The following is an 11,339-nucleotide window of genomic DNA, read 5'->3' on the forward strand; positions in this document are numbered from 1 at the left end:
CTGTTTCCTAATGTCTGCCTTGACCCCAAGCACCTTGAGTCACAGAATGGTTTGTGTTGGAAGGGACCTCCAAAGGTCACCCAGCCCAACCTCCCTGCAGTCAGCAGGGACATCCTCCACTGGGTCAGGTTGCTCAGAGCCTTGTCAAGTACCTCAGTCTGGTCTGGCAGGAGGTGTCCTTGCCCGTGGCAGGGGGTTGGCACTGGGTGACCCGGACTGTGCCTTCCAACCCAAACCACTCCACAGATCTGTGGAGCAAGCACCAAGAGGAAGACCAAGAACAAGGCTGAGGAAGCAGAAACTCTTCAGTCTTTGCACTGACCACACAACCTCCTCTGAGAGGTGGCAGGGGGAAGTCTCACTGTCAACATTTCCCATGGGTGCCCCCAGACCCAGCTAAGCACAGAGGGGTCCCATGAGGGTGACTTGTCCAAGTTCCAGACATGATTCTCCCACTGCTTCAGCTCCCATCTCCCCCAGGGCGCATTGTTAGGTGTCTGAAGGTCGTTCCCGGATGGGAACTGCTGGGAGCTGTCCCTGCTGCTCCCTGGGGCAAACTCATCAGGAAATTTGCATCCCTTGGTCGTGTGCAGGCCCAATTAGAGCACAGAACTGAGGCGGTGAGCAACCAGAGAGGGGTGAAGATAGGATGCCAGGGGACACGTGAGGGGCAGGCAGGGGTGATGCAGCACCAGGGCAGAATTGCCAGAGGATGCCTCATTTCCAGGGGGTGGCTCTGCAGCATATAAAAAGGTCCCCCCCAGAGCGATCTCCATTCGCCACCCTCAGCTGCTCCTCATTCGTGCCCACTGCTCAGGGTAAGTCACAGCTTTGCTGCTTGCCTCTTCTTGCTCTCTCCCAAGCACTTTTGCAGGAAGCCATCCAGGAATCCTGCTGCTGCCTGCTCTGGGACTACTCTTGAGAGATGGGTTTGGGATCCACCTGGACAGCTTTGCCCTGATGGAACCAGTGCTGGACACCAGGCCAGAGGTGTCCAGTGTAAGGCTGTGGAGTGCTCAGGGACAGGCTGCCATGGGCTGCTGGAGAGCAGGGACTGCCCTAGCCAGGCTGGGATCGACTTTGCGATCAGACTTGCTGTGGCCCTGGGCAGCCTGCTCCAGTTGAGCTGTCCCTGCTGACTGCAGGGTGGGTAGGACAAGATGCCCTTGGAGGATCCCTTCCAACCCAGTGAACCTGTGGAGCTGTGACTTTAGGATGGACTTTGGGATGGGTTTAGGGATAAGCATGCCTTAAGTTGCCTTAACCGGGAGGTTCAGACAGAGAACTAAAGGCTGCCTCTGCTCTTTCCAGCTTTGCCTCCAGCACACCCCCACCATGCCCAACGGCTGCTGCGGTGGCTCCAACAGCTACGCTGTCTGTTGCTACAGCACCAAGAAGTCCTGCTGCAAGAAGCCAATGTGCTGTGCACCCATGCAGTGCTGCTGCCCCACCACCTGCTGCATGCCTTCCCAGTGCTGCATGCCCTCCCAGTGCTGCTGCCCCACCACCTGCTGCATGCCCCAGACCTGCTGCTACATCATGAGTGGCAACAACAACAACAGCTGCTGTGGTGGCAACGGAGGCTGCTGCGGTGGCAACTAAACCCCTGGCAGCAAAGGGCAGGCAGCTTCCTGCTGCCTCCCTCCTGGCCTGTTGGATGTGGATCTCGCCCTAAATGCTCCTCCCCACTTCCCCCCCCACCTTTGCTTAGAGACTGTAGATCTCTTCTTTGCCAGCCTGGCAGCTGCCTTGAAGCTAATCCCCACCGATGAGTGCGGAGTGCCCTGGTGGGCACCATCCTGCTCCTGCTCCTCCTGTGGAATTCTTTCTCCCTGTTTTGTTTCCATCTGCCTGAAACCTTCCAATAAAATCTGTAGTTGATGACCCTGCAAAGCTCCTGGTGGTTGTCTCTGTGCTGCCTGGGGAATCCCTCAAGTGATTGAACGTTCCTGAGGTGGAGGCTCTGCCTCTGCTGCTGAGGTGTCAGCAAGGTGAGGATCCTCCACCCCCTCCCAGGAGTGGCTGTGTGAGATGTGCCAGAGCTTGGCATGCCAGGTCTGCACCTCAGGCCTGCTGCTGTGCCCAATGCCCTTCACTGCCTCTGCCTCCACACATCAGTCCCTTCTGAGAGCCAAAACCACTCACCACAGAGCAGAGTCATGGAGCTCCCAGCCTCTCACCAGCCCAGACTGCCCAGGGCCTCATCTAGCCTGACACAAGGGCAACCTGTTCCAGTGTCTCCCCGTGCTCACTGTCAAGGACTCCTTCCTAATCTCCAGACTCAATCTGCCCTATTCAAGCTTCAATCCTCTGCCCCTCATCCTGTCACCACCAGCCCTTGTCCCAAGTCCCTCCTCAGCTTTCTAGCAGGTGCTGGCATCCAGGTTACACAACTGCCTGAACACAACTGCCATGAGTGGGAGGTGCCCTCCTAGATCACTTGCAGGAGTTACAGTGAGGAGGCAGAAGTGAGTTGAGCCTCTTTGCTTCTGCCCCAGTTAATTCCTTGTGAATTAATCTGTTCTGACAGGCAGCTCTCAGGAGGCTCCGCAGAGGAAATGCCCTGGGAATACCCTGGGAGTGCCTTGGGAATGCCACGCATGCTCTTCCAGCCTGCCTGCAGAAGCTGCAGCTACAGAGGTTCCTGCTCCAGCGTGCAGCTGAAGGAGTTCCTCTCACCCCAGGAATGCCTGGACAGGGGCTGGCAGCATTTGCTGCAGGGACAAAGTGACACCAAAATCCCAAACTGCTTCCCCTTGCACCCTGCAGAACACAAACCAAGGCCTCCACCAGCACCCTTGGAGCTGGTAGCAGGAGAAGCCCTTTTCAGAGCACCCCAGGGGTGCTGGAGAGAGCCAGGCAGCAGGCAGGGAACTGGCCAGGCAGGCTCCACCATCCTCTCATTAGGCATCTCTCAGGACACGGTGGTGAGGGCTTCAAACCAGGGCTGTGATTTGATGCCATGGCCAAGATGCCTCTCACAGCCAGCGTCCAGCCCTCAGCAAAGCATGTGGCAGGCAGTGCCTGGCACCCAACAAGCATTTACCCATCTTGCCCAAGGCTCTGCCTTGCCCTGACCTTCTTACCCTCCTCCCTCCCAGAAAATGCTTCCCCCTCCACGAGATCTCCTCCTGCACCACTCCTGGGTCCATGCCTCCCACTCATCTCCACAGCCTCAGTCAGGACCACTTTTCTGCACTCGTCACATCTCTTCCACCTTCATCTTCCTCTCTCCCTCTTGGTTCGTGCTGGCCTCATTCATTTACCACTTCCAGCACCCACGAAGTGTCCTGCAGCCCCTCCCATGCCAAATCCAGCTCCTTGCCTGCTGAGGAGCTAGGCAGGGATGGCCCTGCTTGGTGCCAGGGTTCCACAGCACACAAGGGGGTCACAGATGGATGCAAGGGGAGGTTGCAAGAGGGACATTTTGCCTCACCCAAGCCCAGAGCCGTGGCTCCTTGCACTGTCCCTTGCACAGGCACTGCTGCCTCTTAACTCCTCACGACAATGCTGAAGAATCAGCTGAGAGGTTTAAAGCATTTCTAGGTCAGTCCCAGTGCAGCAGAAGAGGAGCTGAGGCTGCCTTGTCCCAGCGATGCCCACACACAAACCTGCACCCTCCAGGCTGGAGGACTCATGGAATTGTAGGCAGCCCAAGAGCCCAGGTTGGCTTTGATGCCACAAAGATGCCCTCAGCAGGCACAAGGGCTGCGTGACTGGCAGCATACCCCTGGCACAGCCTCCCACTGCCTGCCCACCTGCTCCTGCTGTGGGAGCATCCCATTGCCATGGAATGAGTCTTGTTTTCATGGAAGGAGTCCCAGCACCATGGAATGGGTCCCACTGTCACAGAACTGCCCAGGTGTGTGCCTGGGCCACCACTGCCACCGCAGCCCATTCCACGCCCCACAGACACACAGGGACGGTTTCGGCTCCTGCGCCAGTTTCAGTTGATTCAGTCCCAGCAGCTGCTGAGTAAGGCCCTGAGCATCCCTGGCCACTGCTGTCTGCCTTTGCCAGGCAGATACAGGGGTGCATTTTTTGGCTCTCTGGCGAGGTTCAGAGAGGACAAAGCCATCAGCACTTGCCGGAGCCCTCTGATTATCTGCAGGCTAAACAGGGATGAGGCAGAGCCCAGGTGGTGATCACAAATAATGACAGCAGGAGCCACGCACGGCCAAAGGCATGGTCTGGGTTAGTCAGCAGGGCTGCTCAGATGGTCAGTGCCTGTCTCACTTCCAGGAGGAAGGTGTCCAGGGCTATAAAAGGTCTCCTGGCCCAACTCACTTCATTCGCTCTTCTCCTCCCTCCACCACTCCTCACTCTTCACCAGGGTAAGTGACACCATCTCCATCCTCCTCCTCCTCAAGAAGAGTGCTGTGGGGGTACTCTAACCAAATGGAGCTGAGAATCTGGACTGGAACTGGCTGAAACTGGGCATTGTGAACTAGAGGTGGCAGAGATGAGGCACGAGTGAAAGGATGAAGATGTAGCAGGAGCATCAGCAGGGTCATGCAGAGCAGGAGGAGCAAGAAAGTCTTGGGGTGACCCAGACTCTGTGCACTGCTCTGGGGAATCCCTGATAAGTCATTATCAGAAGGAGAAAAGGAGTCTGGGGGGGAGGCCTCCTGGCTCTCTGCAACTCCCTGAAAGGAGACTGGAGCTAGGTGGGGTTGGGCTCTTCTGCCAAGGGACAAGGACAGGACACGGGGAAATGGCCTCAAGCTGCACCAGGAGAGGTTCAGGTTGGACATGGGAAGAAATTTCTTCACTGAAAGGTTTCTTGGCCCAGGCTACCCAGGGGGATGTCTGAATGCCCATCCCAGAGGAGCTTCAGAGCTGCAGAGCTGTGGTGCTGAGGCCATGGCTCAGCCCCAGTCTTGGTGGAGTTAGGAAATGGTTGGGCTGGAGGAGCTCAAAGGACTTCTCCAACCCAAATGATTCTCTGGCTCTGATTCCCTGGGACCAGCAGTCAGGTAGAGGCAGGAAACAGTGAAGAGTTAGGAGCAAGATTTGCTACAAACAAATGTGGTTTACTACAAGCTTGGTTTCAGCTCCTTAAATCCCCAAACTGAACACAAGCAGAGGGTTGGATCCACTCTGCAAACCTCCTGCTCACAGCCAGGCTCTCCCTGTCCCTTCCAGCTTTGCCTACACCAACACCATCACCATGCCCAACGGTTGCGGCTGCTGCGGTAATTCCAACAACTACTCCGTGTGCTGCTACAGCACCCCGAAGTGCTGCAAGATGCCCATGTGCTGCTCCCCCATGCAGTGCTGCTGCCCCACCACCTGCTGCATGCCTCAGACCCGCTGCTACATCATGAGCAACAACAACAGAGGAGGCTGCTGCGGCAGCAATGGAGGCTGCTGCGGTGGCAACTAAACTCTCCTGGCTCGTTTGACCTCGGATGTGGACATGGACGCGGACATGGATACAACCCTGGATGCTCTCTCTCCTTTGCTTAGAGCCTGTAGCTCTTCTCTTTTTACCTGCCTTTAATCTCCTAATGCTTGGAAGGTGCTTTGGAGTTGCTCCCCCCCTCGGCGGGAGGTCCCTCTGTGAGCGCCTGCTCCTGCTGTCACTCTTCCTCCTGGTGCGTGGGATGCTTCCTGCTGTCGGTGCCACTCTCCCTTTCTTGCTTCACTCCCTGGTTAGTCTCCACAAGCAATAAAGCTGCTGAGCTAGAACCCTGCACAGCCCTGCTCTGCGTTCGTTCATTCCTTCTCCACGGTCACAGCTCGGATTTGGGACAGATTTGGTGATTTTGGGCTTCATTTCTGGGCAGAACAAATTGTGCAGCTCTTGCTCAGGCTGCTGATGGCATCGCCCCAGAGCGTGAGGCAGCCTCACACTGGGGGCAGAAACAGTGTTTGGTAGCATCAGTTCTCTCAGCTGATGGAGCAGCCTCCTGGCCACACAGCTTTCTTCTCTTGGCAGTTTGAAGGTGTGGTTGAACTTAAGGTTCAACCTTAAAGGTCTTAAAGGTCTCTTCCAACCAAACCTACTCTGATGCAATCCAGCTTCTCCACACCAGTCTGTGAGTGAGGCTTCTGCATGCTCCTAAAGCCAGAGCCTGAGGACTTCTCGGTCAGTGGAAAGCTTTCCAGAGACATGGTGGAGCTTTACAGCAGCACCTCCAGAAGATTTGATGTCTTCTTACTGGAATTAAAGAGCTCAGCAAGCAGGGTCTGCGTGGAGGAGAGGCACTGAAGGGTGAGGAGTGTTTGAAAGGGGCTCCAGGGCAGCTGGAGAGGGACTTTGGGCAAAGGCCTGGAGTGACAGGAGGAGGGGCAATGGCTCCAGATGGGAAGCAGCTGAATTGAGATGAGGCATGAGGAAGAAATCCTTCGCCGTGGGGTTGATGAGGCACTGGAACAGGTTGCTCAGAGAAGCTGTGGAGACTTCAAGCCTGGAAGTGTTCAAAGCCAGGATGGGAGATGGGACCTTGGGCAAGCTGGGCTAGTAGGAGGTGTCCCTGACAATGACAGCAGGGCAGGAATGAGATGATTTTGAAGGTCACTTCCAACCCAAACTGTTCCAGGACTCTGTGATGGAATCCTGGCCTGGAGGACTCAGAAATAGATCCAATTCCATCAGGGATTCTATCAAAGTGTGGCAAATGAGACTCAGAGGTTAAATATTTGCACTTTGTGGTTCCTAAAATCCTCAGGGAAGGAAATGGTTCCAAAACACCTTTCCTAACATGGAAGAAAAGCCCCCAGACACCATAACCTTGGGGCCATGGTGGTGAGCTCCAGATCAGAACTCCCTGTTGACAGACACCAGACTCTCTTCCCTCCTTCCATCCAAGTCCAGTGGCTTCCTGCAGAGTCACTGCATTCCTCCTCTAGATAGAGAAGAAATGACCCCAGTGGCAGCCAAGCTGCCAGGCCCCAGCACACACCCCAGAGCCACACCCTGGAATTCTGGAGATGCTTTTCCAAGTGATTCAAACCCAGGCACCAGTGGGCAACCCTCTGAGCATCTCCTCCAGAGGCTCTGCCATGGAAATGCCTTTAGCAGGGACAGCCCCAGGGCTGCATGAGAGATGCTCTGGTGGCACCTTAGCAATGTCCTCTGCATCCACAGAAACGCAGCAGTGTGGAAATGAGTCAGAGCAGAAGTGCTGGCAGGATGGAGATGGTGCTGGACAGATCCTGGAGTTGTTCCCTCCCGAGGCCAGGGCTGCTCAGTGGTGTCTTGGCGCCAGACTCCCAGCACAGGTGAGGTAAACTCTCTCTGGACCAAGGAGCTCCTCACTTGGACCTGAAGGAATTCACTTAAGGAGGTGAATATCCACCCAAATCCAGAGCCCAGCACAGCCCACTGCTGTGTCCTGGCCTGCTGGTGCCTATCGGTGTCCTGCATGCAGAGCTCAGGTCTTCCAGAACCACACAGGGGGCAACGATGTCCTGCCCCTGCAGCAGGACCAGGAAGGGGGTGACCCCTGGGAAGCAGCTCCAAGGAGAAGGATCTAAGTCAGCAAGGTGCCCTCATGGCCAGCAAGGCCCCAGTGGCCTCGTGGTGGGGGGGTTAGAGAAGTGTGGCCAGCAGGGCAAGGGAAGTTCTCCTCCTCCTCTGCTCTGCCCTAGTGAGGTCACCTCTGGAGCACTGGGGACAGTTCTGGGCTCGGCAGTTCCAGAGACTGAGAGCTACTGCAGAGAGTCCAGGAGAGGCTGGGAAGGTGCTGAGGAGCCTGGAGCAGCTCTGTGAGGAGCAAAGGCTGAGAGCCCTGGGGCAGAGAGCCTGCAGCCCCAGAGGAGATCTGCTCAATGCTCAGCATGAGACATAATCTTGGAGGTCTCTTCCAACTGAACCGGTTCCATGACTCCGGGTCTTGAGGTGCCATTTCCACACCTTTGTCTCTGATCCCTGCTGAGACATTTCCAGCTGTGAGGGAAAGACCCAGAGAGTGGTTTGGGGGAAAACTCCAGGGTGGAGAAGATCTCAATTCAAGCCATCAGCCCAGACTTGGAACTGGACACCAGGACTCCTGAGCCTCCTTTGTGGTTTTCCCACTGCTACAGCAGCCTCCTCTTGGGCACATCACTCAGCATCCCGGCATTCCAGGTATCCTTATCCCGGGTTCCCATCTGACTAACATTAGGTAGCAGCGTATTCGAACATGACCATTGGGAGAACTAATTAGCTAATGGCCACTGCCGGTGCGCAGGGCTGAGCTGACATCAAGGGAGATGCTAATTGCAGCTGATGAGTCCAGCAGTGAGCGCCCGGCTCGGAGCTGCGTGCGGCAGAGGCACTCAGAGCTCAGCTATTCATTCCCTGGCTGTGCCTCACCTCCAGCGGAGCTCAGCCACATATAAAAGCTTTGAGCTCTGCCACTGCCCTCGAATCTCAGGCTCCCTGTCCAGCCCGTCCAGCACCAGCCACAGGGTGAGTTGGATCCTCTCAGCTCTATCCGATTTTTCATTGTTTTTCATAGAAACAGATGAAAAAACCTCAGCCAGAAGCTGCTGTGGTTCCCTTCTTTTCCTCCCAGACTGTTTATCCCCGAGGGCTTGGCCACCTCCGGCTGAGGGAGCTGGAGTTGGTTGTTTAGTCTGGAGGAAAGAGGCTCCGAGATCTTCTGGCTCTGCAACTCCCTGAAAGGCGGCTGGAGCCAGGTGGGGGTTGGGCTCTTGTCGCAACGAACAAGTGGTAGGACAAGAGGCAATAGCCTCAAGTTGGACCAGGGGAGGTTCGGGTTGGACATGAGAAGAAAATTCTTCCCGGAAAGGATTCTCACAGCCTGGAAGAGGCTGCCCAGGGAGGTGGCTGAATGCCCATCCCTGGAAGGGTTTCAGGGCTGTGGTGCTGAGGAAGACGGCTGAGCACCGCGGCTGGCAGTCAGAGAGTGGCTGGGCTGGAGGAGCTCAAAGGTCTTTTTCAACCGAAATGATTCCCTGGTTCTCTGCTCTCTGCCACAGGACTCACTGCCACGAAGGCAACAGTGCCCAGGACATGGTGTGTGGTGAGCAGGGCTGGGCACAGACCGGTGCCACGGGGTACTGCCACCAAAGCTCCATCGACACCGCGGACCTTTCTCCATGCCACAACCCCGGCAGCCTCAGCCGCGACCTCGAGGGGTCCTGCCAGAGTGAGCCACAAGCTTGCCAGCCGCTGGAGCCGTGCCCGGCCCGGACCTGCTGCTCTCCGCAGCCAAGCCGCAGCGCTGGCAAGCCCCGGCGGCGGGTGGAGGTGAGCCACGTGCAGCCTGCCTGCCCACCCCCCGCCCGGATCCACCGGCGGCCCCTGCAGCAGTACCGACCACCCGTCCCCTGCCAGGAGCCCGGCAGTGCCCAGCCGCGGCGGCGGGTGGAGCAGTGTCCTACGGAAGATGCCAGTCCCTGTCCGCTCCCGGCGCCGCGGCCGCTGCAGCACCGCAGCTCCTGCAGCCCCTGTATCCCCTGCATCCCCTGCTGCCGCCCCCCTAGCCAGCGCTGCGGCCAGGGCGCCCTGCCCCTGCAGCACCAGCTGAGGCAGGTCACGCTTGTGCCACCCTGCCTGCAGAGGAAATGAGGACCTGTCCTGGGCTGCTCGCAGGCTGCTTGCTGTTCGCACTTGAGCTTGAGGAGAAACTTGGGTGGTGTGAGGCTTCTGGAGCCCCGCAGCAGGCTCCCGAGGGGCTGCGGAGTATCCTCTGGAGGCTTGGAAATCCCACCTGGACATCGCGATCCTGCGCAGCCTGACCTAGGCACAGCTGCACTGCCGAGGGAGCAGACGATCTGCAGAGGTCCTTTCCAGCCCCCACCCTTCTGGACTCTGGGGGGGCTGCTTCACTCCTCACCCACACCACCAACGTTCCCACCTCCACCCGCTGCACGATGCCACCTTGCCACGGCTGTCCCGTGGCTGCTCTTTGCACACTGGACTCTGGGTCTGCAGTCCCCTGCTTGACCCCAGCACTGACACTTTAAGTTCCCATGGTCCTCCCCCGCCAGGGAACAGGCTCAAATCACAACCTCTGTGGAGACTCCGTGCCTGGAAGTGTGCCAGGCCAGGCTGGATGGGGTCTTGAGCAACCAGGGGGGTGGATTCAGGTGATCTTTGAGGTCCTTTCCAACCCAAACCATTCCGTAACTGCGACCCCTGCTTTGCTTTGCCTCAGCTCTTGGCACTTCTGAGAATGGAGAAATCAAACAGAAAGAGCCTGAGTGAGGATGCAGAAAGAGGCTGCCATGGGTCCACTTTCTCCCATGGGTGTACCCAGCTGGGATTTCAGGGTCACTTGGAACAGAGACAGGACTGTACTGGGAAAAAAATTCCTTCTGTGTCTGCAGGAGCAGCAAAGCCTCCTGCTCTTCCTCCTCTCTCTGGGTACTCAAGAATAAAGTTGTACAAACTCAGGTGACACTTCTTGGTTCCTTCATTTTACCTCCCCCCAAGTAGCAGCATCACAATGAGCTGCTCAAAGCCACGGAAATCCTCACAAGGAGACCTGGAAATCCCTAACTGGGACTGGAGCTCAGACAGAAGGATTTCAGCTCTGGCTGCTGTGGTTTCACACCTGGGTTTTGGGGGTTCCCCTATCTGTGGTTGCCCCCCTGGGGGCCCTTGCTGTGGGCCATCAGCAGGTGATCTAAGCAGGGTTTGCCCCAGGGTGTGTACCACCGCCCGCATCAGCCAGCTGGCACCACCGAAGCGTGAGGCCACCTCTCATCTAGATGTTCATCTGGGTAATTAATCCTGTCCCAGCACAAGGTGTGTCCATACGTGCCAGGAACTCCTTCACCTTCCCTGTAGGAGACCAGGACCTCCTCCTGCAGTTCCTCTCTGCCCAACGGCTGTAGTAAACCTGCTGCGAGTCCCTTGTTTTGCCAGACCAGAAAAGAACCAAACAAACACCAAACTTCCACTCGGGACACTAAAATATGTATGGCTGCTCCTCTGTGCAGTCTAAACACCACCCCAGGTGTCCTCACCACCACCAGTGACCACCCAGGGAGCCCAGGAAGAAAAGGAAGCTCACTCTGATTGTCTCACCCAAACAAGAACTACCAGCGTGGGAACTTCAGAGTCTGATCTCCTCCTGCATAGCCTCTGCTTCCCAGACTTTTCTCCCTGAAGCTGTCTCCAGGGCACCGTGCTGGTGTGGTGCCCGGTGGTGACTCAGAGCCCCCAGGCCAAAGGTCAGCTTAGAAGCCACAGCAGCACTTCCAGGTCAGCTTTGGTCCAGCTGTCCCAGCCCTCTCATTCTGGTTGGTGCATCCCAGCCATTTCCCCAGCATGCCCATGTCCCATTTTCCAGCAGGACCACATCCCCAGCAGGACCATATCCCCAGCAGGACCACATCCCCAGCAGGACCATATCCCATTTTCCAGCAGGACCATATCC

The 11,339-nt window shown here is 57.0% G+C and overlaps 2 protein-coding genes across 2 annotated transcripts; both read left to right on the forward strand.

The window, feature by feature from the left end:
* Positions 1 to 1,335: 1,335 nt before the first annotated feature.
* On the forward strand, positions 1,336 to 1,602 carry LOC135192651 (keratin-associated protein 5-2-like). Its single transcript, XM_064175923.1, has one exon. The coding sequence runs from the start codon at positions 1,336 to 1,338 to the stop codon at positions 1,600 to 1,602; it is 267 nt and encodes an 88-aa protein (XP_064031993.1).
* Positions 1,603 to 5,170: 3,568 nt separating this feature from the next.
* Positions 5,171 to 5,386, forward strand: LOC135192652 (keratin-associated protein 5-9-like). The gene has a single exon (XM_064175924.1). It carries the CDS (start codon positions 5,171 to 5,173, stop codon positions 5,384 to 5,386), a length of 216 nt encoding a protein of 71 aa, XP_064031994.1.
* Positions 5,387 to 11,339: the final 5,953 nt, after the last annotated feature.

The sequence above is a fragment of the Pogoniulus pusillus genome, chromosome 43 (assembly GCF_015220805.1).
Source record: "Pogoniulus pusillus isolate bPogPus1 chromosome 43, bPogPus1.pri, whole genome shotgun sequence".
Classification (NCBI taxonomy): Eukaryota; Metazoa; Chordata; class Aves; order Piciformes; family Lybiidae; genus Pogoniulus; species Pogoniulus pusillus.

Coding starts and splice junctions, on each gene's coding strand:
- LOC135192651 (XM_064175923.1), top strand. CDS start 1,336: ATGCCCAACGGCTGCTGCGGTGGCTCCAACAGCTACGCTGTCTGTTGC.
- LOC135192652 (XM_064175924.1), top strand. CDS start 5,171: ATGCCCAACGGTTGCGGCTGCTGCGGTAATTCCAACAACTACTCCGTG.